Consider the following 20,819-nt stretch of genomic DNA (forward strand, 5'->3'; position numbering starts at 1 on the left):
GAATACTACCAGCAGAGTAGAACACTTAGAAGATAGAACATCAGACAATGAAGACAAAGTATTTCAACTTGAAAAGAACATAGACAGCTCAGCAAGACTGTTAAGAAACCATGAGCAGAACATCGAAGAAATATGGGATAACATAAAGAGACCAGAGTCATTGGGATACAGGAAGGTAGAGAGGTCCAAACCAAAGGAATGAGCAATCTGTTCAACGAAATAATATGAGAAAACTTCCCAGACTTGAAGAATGAGACAGAATCCCAAATCCTAGAAGCCTACAGGACACCGAATGGGCAAAATCATAAGAGATCCACACCTAGACATATTATAATGAAGATGCCCAACATACAGAATAAGGAGAGAATTTTAAAAGCTACAAGAGAAAGGAAGCAGATTACATTTAGGGGTAAACCAATCAGGATAACAGCTGGTCTTTCAACACAGACTCTGAAAGCTAGAAGATCCTGGAACAACATATTTCAAATGCTGAAAGAAAATGGGTTCCAACCAAGAATCGTGTATCCAGCAAAATTAAGCTTCAGGATGGAAGATGAAATTAAAACCTTCCACGATAAACAAAAGCTAAAAGAATTTGCAGCTAGAAAACCATCTCTTCAAAACATCCTCGGCAAAACATTACAGGAAGAGGAAATGGAAAATAACAATGAAAACCAACAGTGAGAGGTGGTACAGTAAAGGGAAAAAAATAATCAAAGAGGAAAAACAAACCATGTTAAGCAACATAAATAAACAAATATGGCTGGAAGAACAATCCATATCTCAATAGTAACCCTAAATGTTAATGGCTTAAACTCACCAATTAAGAGACACAGACTAGTAGAATAGATCAGAAAAAAGATCCAACAATATGCTGCCTACAGGAGACGCATTTGATAGGAAAAGACATACATAGATTGAAGGTGAAAGGTTGGGAAAAATCATATCACTCATATGGACTTCAGGAACAAGCAGGAGTGTCCATACTCATATCAAATAAAATAGATTTCAAGCCAAAGTTAATCAAAAGGGATAAAGAGGGACACTACATACTGCTCAAGGGAATCATACACCAACAAGACATTACAATCATAAATATATATGCCCCAAACAATTGTGCAGCTATGTTCATCAAACAAATTCTTCTCAAGTTCAAGGGTCAAATAGACCACCATACAATAAGTATGGAAGTCTTCAACACACCTCTCTCACCACTGGACAGATCTTCCAAACAAAAGTTGAATAAAGAAACTATAGAACTCAATAATACAATTAATAACCTAGACTTAATTGACATATATAGAATATACCACCCAACATCAAGGAGTTACACTTTTTTCTCAGCAGCACATGGATCCTTCTCAAAAATAGACCATATATTATGTCACAGGGCAACTCTTAGAAATTATAAAGGAGTAGAGATAATATCATGCATCTTATCTGATCATAATGGAATGAAACTGGAAATCAACGATAAAAGAAGAAAGGAAAAATCCTGCATCACTTGGAGAGTGAACAATAGGTTACTGAATGATCAATGGGTTTCAGAAGACATCAAGGAGAAAATTAAAAAATTCTTAGAGATAAATGAAAACACAGACAAAACATATCGGAATGTATGGGACACAATGAAAGCAGTTCTAAGAGGAAAATTCATTGCCTGGAGTTCATTTCTTAAAAAAAGGAAAAACCAACAAATAAATGATCTCACACTTCATCTCAAAACCCTAGCAAAAGAAGAGTAAAACAACAGCAAACGAAGTAGAAGGCAAGAAATAATTAAAATCAGAGCTGAAATTAATGAAATTGAAACAAAAGAAACAATTGAAAAAATTGACAAAACTAAAAGTTGGTTCTTTGAAAAAATAAATAAGATCGACAGACCCTTAGCCATGCTAAAGAAGAGAAGAAGAGAGAGAACTCAAATTACTAGCATAAAGGATGAAAAAGGCAATATCACAACAGACACTTCAGAAATACAAAAGATAATTAGAAATTATTTTGAATCCTTATACTACAATAAAATAGAAGATAGTGAAGGCATCAATAAATTTCTTAAGTCATATGATCTACCCAGATTGAGTCAGGAGGATACAGACAACCTAAACAGACCAATATCAATTGAGGAAATAGAAGAAGCCATCAAAAGACTACCAATTAAGAAAAGCCCAAGACTGGATGGGTATACAGCATAGTTTTACAAAACCTTTAAAGAAGAACTAATACCAATACTTTTCAAGCTATTCCAGGAAATAGAAAAAGAGGGAGAACTTCCAAATTCATTCTACTACGAGGCCAACATCACCCTGATTCCTAAACCAGACAAAGATACTTCAAAGAAAGAAAACTACAGACCAATATCTGTAATGAATCTAGATGCAAAAATCCTCAATAAAATTCTGGCAAATCGGATATAAAAACATATCAAAAAAATTGTGCACCATGATAAAGTAGGATTCATCCCTGGGATGCAAGGCTGGTTCAATATACGGAAATCAATAAATGTTATTCACCACATCAATAGACTTAATGATAAGAACCATATGATCATCTCGATAGATGCAGAAAAAGCATTTGACAAAGTACAGCCTCCCTTTATATTCAAAACTCTAGAAAAACTAGGGATAACAGGAACATACCTCAATATTGTAAAAGCTATCTATGCTAAGCCTCAGGCTAGAATCATTCTGAATGGAGAAAAATTGAAGGCATTCCCTCTAAAATCTGGAACAAGACAGGGATGCCCTCTATCACCACTTCTGTTCAACATAGTTCTCCATACACTGGCCAGAGCAATTAGACAATGAAAGAAATTAAAGCCATAAAAGTAGGAAAAGAAGAACTTAAATTATCACTATTTGAAGATGACATGATTCTATACCTAGCAGACCCAAAAGGGTCTACAAAGAAACTATTAGAGCTAATAAATGAATTCAGCAAAGTGGTAGGATATAAAATCAACAAGCATAAATCAAAGGCATTCCTGTATATCAGTGACAAATCCTCTGAAATGGAAATGAGGACAACCACCCCATTCACAATATCCTCAAAAAAAAAAATACTTGGGAATCAACCTAACAAAAGAGGCGAAAGACTTATACAATGAAAACTAAAGATCCCTAAAGAGAGAAATAGAAGAAGATCTTAGAAGATGGAAAAATATACTCTGTTCATGGATAGGCAGAACTAACATCATCAAAATGGCAATATTACCAAAAGTTCTCTATAGGTTTAATGCAATGCCAATCAAAATCCCAACGGCATTTCTTGTAGAAACAGATAAAGAAATCATGAAATTCATATGGTAACTGATGTGATACAGCAATCTGTATACGGGGTAAAGTTGGGAGTTCAGAACCTGCTTGAATCAAACTGTGAAATATGATGTATTAAGAACTGTGTAAGGCTTTGAACGACCAACAATAAAATAAATAAATAAATAAATAAAAAACAAAAACAAAAACAAACAAAAAAAAAACAAAGAACTCAAAAAATTAAACAATAAGAAAATAAATAATCCAATCAGCCAATGGGCCAAGGACCTGAACAGACACTTCTCAGAGGAGGACATACAATCAATCAACAAGTACATGAAAAAATGCTCACCATCTCTAGCAGTCAGAGAAATGCAAATCAAAACCACCCTAAGATACCATCTCACTCCAGTCAGATTGGCAGCCATTATGAAGTCAAACAACAACAAGTGCTGGCGAGGATGTGGGGTAAAAGGGTACACTTGTACATTGGTGGTGGGACTGCAAATTGGTGTGGTCAATTTGGAAAGCAGTATGGAGATTTCTTGTAAAGCTGGGAATGGAACCACCATTTGACCCAGCTATTTCCCTTCTCAGTCTATTCCCGAAAGACCTAAAAAGAGCATACTACAGGGTCACTGCTACATCGATGTTCTTAGCAGCACAATTCACAATAGCTAGACTGTGGAACCAACCTAGATGCCCTTCAATAGATGAATGGATAAAACAAATGTGGCATTTATACACAATGGTCTATTACTCTGCATTAAAAAATGACAAAATCATAGAATTTGTGGGGAAATGGATGTCATTAGAGCAGATTATGCTAAGTGAAGCTAGCCAATCCCTAAAAAACAAATGCCAAATGTCTTCTTTGATATAAGAAGAGCAACTAAGAACAGAGCAGGGAGGAAGAGCATGAGAAGAAGATTAACATAAATCAGGGACAAAAGGTGGGAGGGAAAGGAAGAGAGAAGGGAAATTGCATGGAAATGGAAGGAGACCCTCATTGTTATACAAAATTACATATAAGAGGAAGTGAGGGAAAAGGGGAAAAAAGGGGGAGAAATGAAATACAGTAGATGGGGTAGAGAGAGAAGATGGGAGGGGAGGGGAGGGGAGGGAGGGGGGATAGTAGAGCATAGGAAAGGCAGCAGAATACCACAGACACTAGTATGGCAGTATTTTAAAAAGTGGAGGTGTAACCGATGTGATTCTTCAATCTGTATACAGGGTAAAAATGGGAGTTCATAACCAGCTTGAATCAAATGTATGAAATATGATATGTCAAGAACTATGTAATGTTTTGAACAACTAATAATAAAATTTTTTTAAGAAAAGAAAAAGAAAAAATTAAACAAGATGATAAACCCTTAACCAAACTATCCAAAAGAGAGAGAAGACCCAATTCACAAATTTAGAGATGAAAAAGGAGATCACCACAGACACTTCTATGCAGCAAATCATTAGAAAATATTTTGAAAATCTATTCTCCAACAAATTGAAAATCTAGAAAACTTTAAAAGTTTTCTAAAAGACATTGACATATAACCTGCCTAAATTGAACCAGGAAGATATACAAAACCTAAATAGACCAATATCAAGCAATGAAATTCAAATAGCAATTAAAAATCTTCCAACAAAGAAAAATCCACCTGAGTTCTATCAAAATTTTAAAAAACTAACACCAGTCTTATTCAAATTATTCTATAAAATTGAAAAGGAGGGAACACTTTCAAACATATTCTATGAAGCCACTATCACCCTGTTATCAATACCAAACAAACACACATCAAGAAAGAAAACTACAGACCAATATCCCTGGTAAACATAGACACAAAAATCCTTGATAAAAGAGTAGCAACTGAATTCAAAAACACATTAAGAAGATAGCATACCATGATCAAGTGGGTTTTATTCCAGGGATGCTAGGTTTGTTCAACATACACAAATTAATAAATATAATTTATCACATAAATATAACTTAGGACAAGAATCAAATGATCATCTCAATAGATGCAGGAAAGATCTTTTATAAAAATCCAGTATGCATTCATGTTAAAAACACTGAAGAAACTAGGGATACGAGGAACTTACTTCAATATTATAAAGACAATTTGTGAAAACTCAAAGCCAACATCATACTGTATGGAGAAAAACTGAAAGTATTTCCTCTAAAATCAGGAAGAGGACAAGGATGTCTACTCTCACCACTTTTTTTCAATATATTTCTTGAAAAACTAGCCAGAGCAATCAGACAAGAGAACAAAATTAAAGGGAGGCAAATAGAAAAAGAAGAAGTCTCACTCTCTCTGTTTGTGGAGGACATGATCCTATATTTATAAGACCCAAAAAACTCCACAGAAGACTTCTAGATCTGATTTTTTTATTTCAACATAGTTGTAAAATATAAGGTCAACACTCATAAATCAGTAGATTTCTTATACTCCAATAGTGAATCTTTCAAGAAAGAAATCAGGAAAATGATCCCATTTACAATAACTTCAAAAAATAAAATACTTGGGAATTGATTTAACTAAAGAGGTAAAAGACTTCTACAGTGAATACTATGCAATACTGAGGAAAGAAGTGGAAGAAGACCTTAGAAGATGTGAAGACCTTGGGCTGGGGATGTGGCTCAACCGGTAACACGCTCGCCTGGCATGTGCAGGGTGCTGGGTTCAATCCTCAGCACCAAATAAAAATAAAATAAAGATGTTGTGTCCACTGAAAACTAAAAAATAAATATTAAAAAAGTTCTCTCTCTCTCTCTCTCTCTCTCTCTCTCTCTCTCTCTCTCTCTCTGTCTCTCTCTCTCTTTAAAAAAAAGATGTGAAGACCTTAGAAGATGTTGAAGACCTACCATGTTATTACATAGGCAGAACTAATATTGTCAAAATGACCATACTGCCAAAAGTGTTATACATAGTTGGTGTAATCCTCATAAAAATACCAATGACATTCTTCACTGAAGTAGAAAAAACAGTCCTAAAATTCATATGGAAGAATAAAATATCCAGAATTGTCAAAGCAATCCTTAACAAGAAGTGTTACACTGGAGACAATACAGTACCTGATCTCAAATTATACTACAGGAATATAGTAACAAAAACAGCATGGTATTGGCATCAAAACAGACTTAAAGACCAGTAGAATAGAATAAAAGTCACAGAGACAAATCCACATAGCTACATTTATCTGATACTTGACAAAGGTGCCAAAAATATATGTTGGAGAAAAGACAGCCATTTTTGTGCTGGAAAAATTGGATATCCAGACACAGAAAAGTGAAACTAGATCCCTACCTCTTGCTGTGAACAAAAGTCAAATCTAATAGATCAAAGACTTAGGAATTAGTTCAGAAACTTTGCAAGTACTATAAGAAAACATAGATTCAACACTCCAACACATCACTTCAGGCACTAACTTTCCTAAAAAGACCACTGTAACTCAAGAAATAAAACCAAGAATCAATAAGTGAGATAGCATCAAATTAAGCTTCTGCACAGCAGAGGAAACAAAAGCATGAAGAGGAAGCATACAGTATAGAAGAAAAATTTTGCCAGCTACACATCTGACAGGGGATTAATACAAAAACTCAAAAAGCTTAACACTAAAAAGAAAACAATCAATAAATGGCAAGCCAAATAAACTAAGTAAACATTTCTCAAAAGAAGAAAAAAAAAGTCAACAAATATGTGAAAAAAATGTTCAACTTCCCTAGTGACCAGAGAAATGCAAATCAAGAGTACACTGAGATTTCATCTCACACCAATCAGATTGACAAGTATCAAGAAGAAATAATAATAAATGCTAGTGAGGATGTGTAGGGAAAGGTACAGCCATATATCATGGCTGGGACTACAAATCAGTTCAATCACTTTGGAGAGCAGCATGGAGATTCCTTAAAAATAAAAATCTAGAAATGAAATCATCATATGACCAGCTATTATGTTCTTCAGAATTTATCCAAAAGAATTAAAATCAGCATATTATAGTGATACATACTTACCAATATTTATAGCAACACAATCCACTATAGCCAAATCATCAACAAGTGAATGGATTTAGAAAACATACACAAAAGAGTTTTACTCATCTACAAAAAAGAATGAAAATTATGGCATTTGCTGGTAAATGCATGAAAATGGAGAAACGTTATTCTAAATGAAATAAGCCAGACTCAGAAAATCAGGTTCAAATGTTTTGTCTCATATGCAGAAAGTAAAGCAAAATAAGGGGAAAATGGATATCACAAAGACAGAAGGATAATCGGTGGAGTAGAAGGATATTGGTAAGGATAAAGGTGGGAGAGGAAAGGGGAGAAATCAAGGAATGAACTTCTTAGAATTAAGTTATTTGCATTTATAAATATACTACAGTGAATTCTGAATTTAAGTCTATAAAGCACTACTTAAAATGAACAGATAAATAAATAGAAGGAAGAGCAGTATGGAAGAGGAAGCAAAACAGGGGAGGGAGGAGATGAGAGAAAGAAGAGACATCAGGGACTGAAATTGAGCAAATTAAACTTCAGGCATGCATAATTAGGTCAAAATGAGCCCAACTATTATGTATAACTACAATGCACTAATAAATATGTTTTTAAAAAACACAAACTACAATATATGCTAGAGAGGATGTGGTAAGAAAGGAACACTTATACATTGTTGGTGGAACTGCAAATTAGTACAATCACTATGGAACTTGGTATGGATATTCCTCAAAAGAATATCAATGGGGGCTAGGGTTGTGGCTCAGTCATGGGGCATGTGCCTCACAAGTGTGGGGCACTGGGTTATATCCTCAGGACCACATGAATAAATAAACCAAAGATATTGTATCCATCTACAACTAAGAGAAAATTTTAAAGTTCAATAATGGAAACACCATGTGACCCAGTTATCCCACCCCTTGTTATTTATCCTACAAAATTAAAATCAGCATACTATCATGATATAGGCATTCAAGTCACCATAGCCACGTTATGGATACAGGCTAGGTGTCCATCAGCAGATCAATGGGTAAAGAAAATGTGATATATATACACAATGAAGTTTTACTTAGCCATAAAGAAAAATGAAATTATGTCATTTTCTGGTAAATAGATGGAACTAGAGAATGTTACGTGAAATGAAATGAAACACACTCTGAAAGTCAAGAGTTGAATGTTTAGAGAGAAAAAAATTGTTATGGATCTTATGAAAATAGAAAGGAAGCTGCACATAGTGGTATACACCTGTAATCCCAGCTATTCATGAAGCTGTGGTAGGAGGATCACAATTGCAAGACCATCCTGGGCAACTTAGTAAGGCCCTACCTCAAAATAAAAAATAAAAAATCCTGGGGATGCAGCTCATTTGGAAAACAGTCCTGTATTCAATACCCAGGAAGGAAGGGAGAGAAGGAAAAAAAGATGAAAAATAGAAGGGAGACTAGTAAGAAAAGATGGAGAGGGAGAGAGAGGGAGAAGGAGAGGACAAGGAGAGGTAAGAGAAAGGAAATTGACAAAATTATACTATGTGGATATATGACTACATCACAACAAATCCCATTTTAAGTATACTTATAATGCATCAATTTAAAAGATAAATAGGATACCAATAGAATACAGGAAAGAGTTTGGGAGAGGGAGAAAGAGAGAAACAGGGGAAGTACAGGAAAATGAAATGGTACAAATTATGTTATATGCATATGTCACAATGAATCCACTATTATGTATAATTACAATGCACAAATAAAAAAACAATACATATTTACTTATTTATACCCCAGTAATTCCTCTTAGAAACCCAACACAATTTTTTACTCTATGCCTCAAAGAGACATAAAAAGTGTTTACTGTAACACCTTTCATGTGAACCAAAAATGCCCACAAACAAGGAAATAGATAAAATGACTGTAATATATACACACAATGAAATATTTTATAGCAATGAAAATAGCCATAAATACACAAATTAACTTAGTAAAAATATTTAAATGAAACAAGGAAATCCCTAAAACAGAACATAAAATATGGTGCCCTTTCTATACGTTCAAAAACAACTAAACTTTAAAATACATGATATTTATGCATTCACACATATGTTGTATATGAGTTATTTCCTAAAGAATAGATGTGACTAACACAAAACTCAGGTCATGACTTTCCTGGATTTCAGTCTGAAACAAAGAAAGAGTGTAAAACAATGTAGATAACTTTGACATTTGGCAAGTTTATGGTCCTTGAATAAATATTAGATTCAAGATTTTTTTAATTCATTGAAAATTAAACAATGATCATATGGTCATAAACCTAGAATTATTATTACTCTCTAAATTTGTTAAAATCGAATATTTTCTGTCTTGTGAACACTATACCTAGATAACTTAATTTCTCCATTTAATTAATATCTTACCCATTGCAGAAACTATTTTCAATTAAATGTTAATTTCTATAGCTAAGGTTTAAATATTTAATTTCCTAAGTTTGATGTAATACATAATTAAATCATTTCTTAATTTCCATCAAAGAAATATAAAAAGAAAAAAAAAGAGGATACATAATGTCCTAAAACAATTTTTCATAAAACTGTAATTTGGATATATGACCTCTTTGATTTGTTTAATCACCTCCATGGGGCATCAGTCCCAAAGGTCTAAGCCACATCAACACAGATAGCCTTCACATAAATACATCCTTGCTACATGGTAACGATTTTTGGAACACACATAAACAAATACAGTGCCCTTCTGGTTTAATTAGGCAATAATTTACCTACAAATATGAGTAACAAGAGAATACACTAAAAGACTACAAATATTGGGCCAAGAATACATTTAACCAACTGATTCATCAAGTTTTCCACCAATACCACATCTAGTTTTTCTCTAGCATCTGAATTAAATAGAGATTGCCATTAAATCTTATTTATTTCAATTGTTGAATTAAAATGTTATTGGGTTGTAATATCCATATAAATAAATTTTGGTTAATCCAATTTTTCAATAACTTGCCCCATAAGAATTTTTTCTGAATTATTAATTAAATGAATCATACTCCTAATGGAAACATGGATGCATTTGGACTACATGAGAGTGTGGCAGCTGTGGATTCTTAGCTCTTGAAAATATATTCTAATTTTTTTTACTTCTGGTAAGTATTCTCTCTTCTCTGAAAAAGATACAGGTTAGAAAATAGATCCTAGTTGGCACAGGCCTTAGTCTGAAATTAAATATAAATAGAAAGTACTGTATATTTATATAATATAAAACTAATACTAACATACTAATGCCCTCTAAGGAATGAAGGTTAAATTTCAACAATGGCAGTTAGTGTATTTTGAATTGCCTGAATGTTATCCATGCATCAAGCATATGCAAAAGAATTTATATTTACTATATAATCTAATCTTCCTCACAACCATCTTACAAAATAGGTACTACGATAATAACTATTTTATCCATCAGTAGAAGCTAACAGAAGATAATTGGCTTTCTCACCTTCACATAGTGAGAAAATGACTGAGATCACATGTAATAAAATCACAGGTAGTCTGAATTCACAGTCTAGGGTCTTAACTATTGTGATATTGTCTTTTTCTTTTGGGGCTTTGTATGGCTATGATAATATACCTCTTCCTTTATAATTAATAAAAAAGCCAATCAATTTAATTTTTAATATTTATTTTTCACTTTTAGGTGAACACAGCATCTTTATTTTATTTTTATGTGGTGCCAAGAATCGAATGTTGCACATTTTTAATTCTTTCTCATTGTCTTGCCACATCATTAAGTACATCTGAAGTATGATTAAATATTTTTTTACTCATTTTATTTTAAATTTCACTAAAGAAAATAAAATGCCAAATTATGGTAGCTTATTGGGAACTGAAGTCCATAATATGAAAAATGAAAATCTGAGTTTCAAGTAAAATGTAGTATGCATCTTTTTTATTTTCTATTTCTTCAACTCCACTGTAATGTCCCATTTTTTATATTTATATAATTTTTGTTTATTTTGTTTTTAAAAAAACATTTATTGTATAAATTTAGGATTTAGACAAAATTCAATATGTGTATAATAATAATTTAATCAAAATAATTAGCTTTTTCAACTCATTTTTTAAATTGAAATTAAAATCATATTTACTATGCAGTCCAATACTTAAATAATATGGAAAATGTTTAAAAATGTTAAAGGAAATGACTTATGATTGAATTCAGAACATTAAGTACTATAATAATTCTTGTCATGGCAGTATTTCTAAGAATATTTAGGGCCTTATCTAATCCAAGCTTCAGATTGAACTAATGTTTTTTACCTCCTAAAAGGAGTCACATGGGGGCTAGGGTTGTGGCTCAGCGGTAGAGCGCTTGCCTAGCATGTGCAATGCCCTGGGTTCAATCCTCAGCACCACATAAAAATAAATAAATAAAATATAGGTATTGTGTCCAACTACAACTAAAAAATAAATATTTTTTAAAGATTAGTCACATGTGGGGCTGGGGATGTGGCTCAAGCGGTAGCGTGCTCATCTGGCATGCCTGCAGCCGGGGGTTCGATCCTCAGCACCACATACAAACAAAGATGTTGTGTCCGCCAATAACTAAAAACTAAAATATTAAAAAATTCTCTCTCTCTCTCTCTCTCTCTCTCTCTCTCTCTCTCTCTCTCTCTCTCAAAAAATAGTCACATGTATTTTAGAAAATGTGTATACAGAATATAGACATCCACTGTGCTCTCCAACAGTATAAAACACCTGGTGTACTCTGCTCATTTTTGTACAAATTTGAAATATTTGATAAACTATGATGTGTCTAGTAGAAATTAAACAAGAAAACATGAAAACTTAGATCATGTACTGCTCAGAATAACTGAAAGTGTGTTTAGTCTAAGAGTACATATGTAAGATTTTTCAGATAAGCCAAACTAACACAACATCATCCAGAGAAGTATATTTGGCTTTTTTTTTTTAACTTGTCAATGGACCTTTATTTTTTCACTTCTTACACATGGTGCTGAGTATTGAACCCAGTGCCTCACACATGTAAGACAAATGCTCTTCCACTGAGCTACAGCTACCGTTCCAGTATATTTGGCTTTCTAACAGTTAAAATGATGGAGGTCATTGTTATAAATATTAGGACAGTGGATACTCCAGGGGACAGCAAGGCAGTATAATAGAGATAATTGGTAACTTTCTATTTCTTCACTCAGGTGATAGTTAAAAAAAATATTTTCCTATACTCCTCAAGCTTCTACTTTTGTTTGTGTATCCCTCTTTTATTTTATAATGATACTAACATATGGTAGGTTTTTAAATTAAGGCATGTTGAAATAACTTATTCTGTGTTGTTTTATAATAAAGAAAGAGATTCAGTGCCTACATGTTACAAGGAAGCATCTTTAACATTGATTAAAGGAAGAAAAGCACTCCATGTACAACTGACTTGCCTGTCATAAATATTGTATGAAATATGAGTTGGGTGAGTAATCTGTGGAAGGATATCCTATGCAAAAACAAAAGCTCGATTTTGAGGTCCATTTCAACTTTAAAACTAATGCTTTGAAAGTTACCAGTACCATAACAATTTTAAACAACCAAAACATCCCAGTATTTTTGTATTTAGGGAGCTCAAGCCATCTTCTGTTCATGGGCTTTATCACCTCAATAAATACATTATAATTGTACATATTTATGTGCAAAGGTATGTTGATACCTTTTAAGAGTTATGGGAAAAGATTTAAGACAATCTAGATTAGCTTTAAACCATGATGGTAAAATAACTAGGGTGAAAAATGAAGAGAATAAAGAATACATAGAATAATAATGATTCAGATATAATTGGATATGTTTTATCAATTTTAGAATTAAATAATAACACAGCTCCAAGTGCTATCACAAATATTAACCCTCACAACCTACCATTGTGTAAGGGGCTATTATTATAGTCTATGATTATATTCTATTCTTCACATATAAAGAACCTGGTACACAATCAGTTTAAATAATTACAAAAAAAAAAAAACATGCTTCCCAGTGGTGGAGCTGTGATTTGATGCAGGCAGTTGGAGTTTAGAATCTGTACTTAAGCACTGTCCTTGACTTAACTGACATCCTACTATGTAAAAATGAGACATTCTCTAGTTAAATTGAATTCACAGTTTTTACTGAGGAAAAACTACATCTTTATCTCATCCATTCTGATAATAAAAGTATCTTCCATATGACCATTATGTTATCATCATGTTTTAACTAAAGTGCTTATATTAATGATACTTGAGATATTTTATCTATATTTTATAATGCAACTGAAATAATTCAAGTGTTTATTCCTTGTCTGCAAAGACACTGTAAAAGTAAAGTATACTGGGTCTGAAGTGTATGGTCAGAAATAACATATAAAAAATTAATTCAATTATTAAAGAGTCTATATTTTTAATGATACAAAAACTCAAAAATAGTAAAATTGATTAAATCTTTATCCTGGTATGTACTCATTTTAGCATGAAAGACAAGATCATTTTATAGAAAGGGTTCCAAAGCAACAAAAGATTCACTCATGTGATCAGTAAATTTTACAAGTATAAACAATTTACTGATAGTTTAAGAAATTATTGTTTTCATTACCTGTCTACCTAATTTGGCAAACTGGACACTTGATAGGGGCTTATAATGATGGTTGCTATGTGTTTGTTGTGCCCAAAAGTTCAATTTTTAACTTTGTAACAAATAGATTAGGTTAGTTAGGTAATGAAGTATTAGTAATTATAATAATTGCCAAAACATGGCATCTATACATGTAAATAAATATAATGAAAAATATTAGCCAGGTGCAGTGACATATACTTATAACCCCCCTGGCTCAGGAGGCAGAGGGAAGGGGATCACAGGTTCAAAGCCAGCCTCAGGAACTTATTGAGGCTCTAACCAACTTAGAAAGAACCTGTTTCTAACTACAAATATAAAAAGGGCTGGGGCATGGCTCAGTGGTTGAGTGCTCCTGAGTTCAATCACCAGTACCAGGGAAAAAACAGAAGATAAAAAAGAAAAGGAAAAATATTATTTCCCAGCAACCAAAGCACAGGAAAAATATGAGTACTAAAATAAGTGCAGTAAAAGAGATTATCAGATAAAGATGTTTAGAAGTGAATATGGAAAAATTTTTCTGCTACCAAACAGTGGAGTTTAAAAAGTAAACATGCCATTTTACTTTTTTACCTCAAGCACAGCTCCTTTGATAAAGAAAAGACATCATAATCAAGTGATCAAGAGAAAAATAGTGTCATGGTTCCAAGGAGAAAAAAAACCTCAAAATATATCCCACTCTTAAAATCATGTGATTGACTTTATGGATTTATTGCTTAATTAAAATACATGGAACCATGGATCACATGGCATATTAAGGCTTTTCAATGACTTATAATTCAGTGTGATTGCTTATAGCATATTATTTTTAAAATCACTTTAGCTAAGGTGGAATGTGGAGATACTAAAGTCACAAAAACAAATATGAAAAATGAGCCAAATGGGGAAAAAGCACTCAATTAATTAAGTTTTGTTACCCATGAAAAACATCAGAGATTTAGAATTCTACCTAAAGCTAATACTGTCTTTGATTACCATATTATTGTCTTTCATAAGAAACAATGGAAACAAGCAATGGAAGTTTCAGAACAGACTTCATCCTTCTAGGGTTTTCTGATCAACCTCAACTAGAGAGCATCATCTCTGTGGTTGTCTTCATCTTCTATATTGTGACTCTGGTAGGAAACACAACCATCATTCTTGTATCTTATCTAGACACCCAGCTTCATACCCCCATGTATTTCTTCCTATCTAATTTGTCCTTTGTGGACCTCTGTTATACAACTAGCATTATACCCCAGATGCTGGCAAATCTATGGGGTCCCAAAAAATCTATTACATATGGAGGGTGTGTGCTCCAATTCTTCTTTGCCCTTGACCTGGGAGCCACAGAATGTCTTCTCTTGGCTGTGATGGCCTATGATCGCTATGCTGCTGTTTGTCAACCTCTTCACTACACAGTAATAATGCACCCTGAGCTTTGCCAAAAGTTGGTGCTGACCTCCTGGATGGGTGGTCTTGGAAGTGCCTTAATTCTTTGCTCTTTGACTATGAAGTTGCCAAGATGTGGACACCGGGAAGTAGATAATTTTTTCTGTGAAATGCCAGCATTGATCAAGATGGCTTGTGTTTATTCTAAAGTAATTGAGATTGTTGTCTTTACTCTTGGAGTTATATTTCTTCTAGTACCTCTATCATTAATTCTCATTTCATATGGAGTTATCATTCGAGCTGTAATGACAATCAAGTTGGCAGCAAGGTGGAAAAAGATCCTTAATACATGTGGTTCTCACCTCACAGTAGTAACTCTATTTTATGGAACACTCATTTATATGTACATGAAACCACAGAACAGCACATCTCAAGAACAAGGAAAGTTCTTTACTCTCTTTTACACAGTCATCACACCAAGCCTTAATCCTCTGATCTACACTTTAAGAAACAAAGATGTGAAGAGTGCAGTGAAGAGAATATTACAGATTCAAAAAAAAACATTCCACAAAGTCATGAGTGACAAGGAAAAAATGCGTCAAAGCACAGAAAAGCAAAGAAATATTGTTCTTTATTAATGAAGTTTCATTAATTTATTCAAATACATGAATACATGCCTAAAATTTATCATAATTTGTACCAGAGACTTTTAATTTTGTAAATAGATATTAAATTGAGGAAATACTAAGGAGATAAAGATATATATGTAAAACATAAGCACCAAGACCAATCATGGACTATGGTAAAAATGTAATGATGAAATATAATAAATACAGTAAATATGTATAAGGTATTAAAGAATCTATTTTAAATAAGTATTATTTGAAGCTATGAATCTTTTTCTTCCCTGTTTTATTGATTCTCTGAGAAATAACACATCCCTTCATTCACATGTTGGACTGGATCAACCAATGTGGTAAACACTAACAATCAAACAATACACATTCCACCTCAAAGTTTAATTGGACATATGGTCACCATGCTGCAAATCACATTTCCTAGTGTAGCCTCTATAAGTACAATGTCACGGAAGTCATGGGTACAAATTCTGAATATATTTAATATTAACCTACTTAGTCTCACCTTCCTCACTTCCCTTCCTGTTACCTGGAATGTGAATGTGGATGGTATCTCACTTGAACCATGCAAATGGGTACAGAACCCTAAGAGAAAATATACAGTAACCCACTGGCAGAGCAATGCCTCCAGACCATTGTGTAATAATAATCAATTAACTGTGTATTTGTGTCTCTCTGTTGGAATAGCTTAGCTCTAACCCTTAGAAGACCTGATAAGGAATTTGGGCTATGTCCTGGAGGGAGCTGTGGTCCTTGGACCAGAAGCATCAACATCAATTGAAAAATTATTAAATACAAATTCTTAGGCCTCACCATAGAACTACTGGATACATAATTTGAGGATAAATCCAGAAATATACATTTTTAAAACAAACATTTCGAGTGATTCTGCTCAGGTTAGAGTTTGAGAACCACTGTTGTAGCAAAACTAGTAGATATAAAGTGTCTCTGAACATTAAATAAATGAGGTTTGGTAGATATGAATTACTTTCCTCCCTGGTAGATATGGAAGATAAAATGAATACCAATTTCTCAAAGCATTTACATAAATACCCTAAAATGTCAGACTAAAGATCAGAAACAATCCATTAAAGACCTCTTTTCTATCACCAGAAAAATGAGGAAAATAAGAAGTTTCACTTAAGATTAAATGAAATCAGTGTAAAGTGTACTTCTTATTTAATACCATACTCTTTAGACATTTTGGTTTTATGTTATTTTATTTTTTGTTGGATGTGGTGGTAGTTTATGGTTATTTCTTACAAAAGAGCTTGAACCTCTTAATTAGCAAAACAAAATTTAGTGATTTTTTTCTTTGCTCCACATTTATCACTTGTTTTGCTGGTAAATACATTCAAAGTCTGGAGGTCCCTGTCCTGGAGAATAAAATAATCTACTTCTCTATAAATAAACTAACTCAGAGATTTGAAATCCTCTCTGCAAATGATAAATTCCACATTTCTGCAATAACCTTCATGTGACATTTCATAGGCAGAGTTGTCCACAACCTACATGAAGTAATTGGATGAAGGAAAAAGAGTACTAAGTACTTACAATTTTCTATCTCCAATACTTAAACCCTGTAGTTCCCAATTTTTTTTTTTTTTGGTGAAACGTGATATCTTTGTTTTACATGAATACATGTCTAAAATTTACCAGAATTTGTACCAGAGACTTTTAACTTTGTAAATAGATATTAAATTGAGGAAATACTAAGGAGATAAAGATATATATGTAAAACACAAGCACCAAGACCAATCATGGTCTTTGCATGTGTCGTTACAATTGTCAGATGTATAAGTCTTTGTAAAAGAAAAGAATATGAGAGTGATATCACACAACAGTTAAAGCATGAAGAGAATACAAAGGTTATAGTGTTATAAGGACTATGGAAGAAAGACAAAGGTAAAAAATGACAAAATTATGGCCACTGAAAATGAGTATCAACTTTGTGATGAAAGCCTATCTCAATTTTTGACAGATATTATATTTATCACTTTAAAACCTTCTAAGCAAATTCTCTAACCAATTAAATCTTACCTCATATGAAAATTCCTGAAAAACCTCAGTGTCTTCTAAACTCTCTCAAAATTCAGACCATATAAATATTAAGCCATTGGCCAGGATGGGGATAAAGTTCAGTTAGTAGAGTGCTTGCCTCATATGTACAAGGCCCTAGGTTCAATCCCCAGCACCAACACACACCAAAAAAAAAATTTAACCCATTTTCCCATTTTATTTGAGTTTGTATGTGTGTTGGAAGAAAAGACACTGGTGAGTTTCTCAACAACATAGAGCTTCCTATTAATAGGTAGGAGTAGTAGGAACATGAAGTTAAGGGGATAATTCTACAAACTGGAACTACGTGCTGGCTGTCCACATGCTGTCTTTTAAAAAGCAATTTACCATTGTGGCCATTATGGTACTGCTCTCTCTTAATTCAGTAGGATGCCACATTCCTTGACAAATAACCTATTATCCTCAGGGATATTCTCTCAGGGTCAAAAAGAATACATGAAGAAAGACTCCTCCTTGCTGACATAAATGGACCTGAAAGGGGGACATGTGGCCTTAACACAGACCACTACACAGACCCAAAAAGTCCAACACTCAAGAAGACAAAAAAAATATAAAAGCAAAAGTCTACCAACCATAAAATCTGTAAAAGCAAGTTCCAATCAGAACACATCAGCACAGGTCAAAGGAACGGAAAGTTGCCTTTAGGTTTTTAACATGTCATTTTAATTTCACCACAATGGTAAAATCTCTTCTATTATGGTTTGGATATGTGGTGTACCCCAAAAGCTCATATGTGAGACAATGTTAGGATGTTCAGAGGTGAAATTATTAGATTATGAGAGGTGTAACAATCCATGGCTTCATCCACTGATATGGATTAACTGTGTAATAATTACAGGCAGGAAGGTTGTGATTGGAGCAAGCAGGTCACTGTAGGCATACTTTTGGTGTATATATTTTGTCTCCAGTGAGCAGTGTTCTCCATCTGCTTCCTGATTGCCATGTCCTAGGCTGCCTTCTTCCCCCAAGACCTTCCACCAGGCTTGGATGTTCTGCTGCACCTTCTGCCTTAAAACTAAGGAGTTGGTCATCTATGGACTGAGATTTCTAAAACCATGGGCACCTCCTCTAAAATTGTCCTTTATCAGGTCTTTTAGCCACAACCATGAAAAAGCTGAGAAAAATATCCCCCCATGGGTTTCACGTGGATACATATGGGTAAGATCATGCTCAGTAGAGACTTAAAATTTTGATACAATCTTACTATCAGTCAAAATTAAGAGATGGTACCTGGGCAGGACTCTCTAAAACCTTCCCTAAAGCCCCTAATAAAACTGGTGACCAAGGGGTACAACATCACTCTCCTCTCTAAAAAGACCCACTCTCTCCCTTGAGGACATCTTTCCTTCCTCCTATAATAAATTCTGCTATATTTTTACTATGCTTTGCATATTCAATAAATGTCTATATAGAATGATTAAGTAAATTAGTAGTCATTTATTAAATCTTCATGAAAATATTATCAATTCTGCAGAATAAAGAAAATATCCGTTGGGTAATATGGAAGCAATATCTTTAGTTTATGTTAATGTTTAAGTCACTTAAAACACCTCTGACTTAGAGGAAGAGAAAGGTAATACAGTTATTCTTTCACAGGCATAATATTGTAAAATCTTCAATATATATTTTCTTCAAATACATTTCCTTGGAAATGTATTTTTGGAAACCAGAAAAATAAGAATAAAATAATCCTCATTATCTCTAGCCCATAAATAGTCATCGAAATTTTTAGTTGATTTTATTTATTCCTATTTATATTAAAGTTTTAATCATATTTCATTTGGTATCCAATATTTCTCTCAGTGTATGCTTTTATATCAATGATGATATCACCCCCAAGGGGGTAAAAGTCAAAACTGAGGAAAAGTGACAAAAATCAGATATTAAAATGATTGGTGGCTCTTCAAAAGGCACTGCACCACATATATACACAGTATATGTATGGCATTAAAATCATTAGGAAGGAAATGATGATAATAAAAACAAAACAGGTTGAGAATACTTGGTGTTGAGTTTTCCCTCTCTGTAAAGATAATTGGAAGAAAGTCTCCTTCTAAAGCAAAGGATAGGCACACTCAGTTTCCAGCACCTGATGAAGGCCTTAATACTCTTCTAGGTTAAGAATTCAATATGCACCCTTTAGTTAATCAAGTTAAAATATTGGAAATTTACTGACACTATATATTTTTTTAAGTGTGGGAGTAAAGTGTTGTTAGTAATTTGGGGAAACAGACATCCCATTTCTTCTTCACTGTCTTAGTTACATGCTACTTCATAAACATTTTTTAAAAGAAATAAGCAGAATTAACTTTTGGTCAGGACATCTCAACAAGACAGTAGAATGCCTACCTCCTCTAGCCATACTATACCTGCATATAGTCACTACCCAGTTAATCCATTCAAAAGTGGATTAATGGACTGATTAAGTTCAGGTTTTTATAATCTGATCATTTACCTCTAAACTTTCTTGCATTATCTAACACATTAGTTTTTGGGGGACACCTAATATCTAACTAAACAGTGGAGTCTTCAATTTGAAAAACTAAGATTACTAATTAGAAATACAAAAATATATGAAAGTACAAAACACGCTGGAAGAGTAAGTGCATGATCAAATTGAGAATCCTATTGTAATGTATGTGTAAATAACCTCAGTAGGAAGGTTAAAAGACAAAACTAGTTAAAAATAATAAGAAAATATACAAATACCCAACAAGTGTAGCCAAAAATGCTAAAATCAATAATCATCAGGGAAGTGAAAATCAAAACCACAGTGAGATATCAGCTCACCCCAGTTAAAATAACTATTATTTTTAAAAACATAAGAAATACTGGTGAGGATG

General features: G+C 33.3%; 1 protein-coding gene across 1 annotated transcript; it reads left to right on the forward strand.

Annotated features, from left to right (window-relative positions):
• The first annotated feature begins 14,889 nt into the window (after positions 1–14,889).
• LOC101969664 (putative olfactory receptor 2W6) lies at positions 14,890–15,897 on the forward strand. The gene has a single exon (XM_013365995.2). It carries the CDS (start codon positions 14,890–14,892, stop codon positions 15,895–15,897), a length of 1,008 nt encoding a protein of 335 aa, XP_013221449.2.
• The last annotated feature ends 4,922 nt before the right edge of the window (positions 15,898–20,819 follow it).

This window comes from Ictidomys tridecemlineatus, chromosome 8 (assembly GCF_052094955.1).
Source record: "Ictidomys tridecemlineatus isolate mIctTri1 chromosome 8, mIctTri1.hap1, whole genome shotgun sequence".
NCBI lineage: Eukaryota > Metazoa > Chordata > Mammalia > Rodentia > Sciuridae > Ictidomys > Ictidomys tridecemlineatus.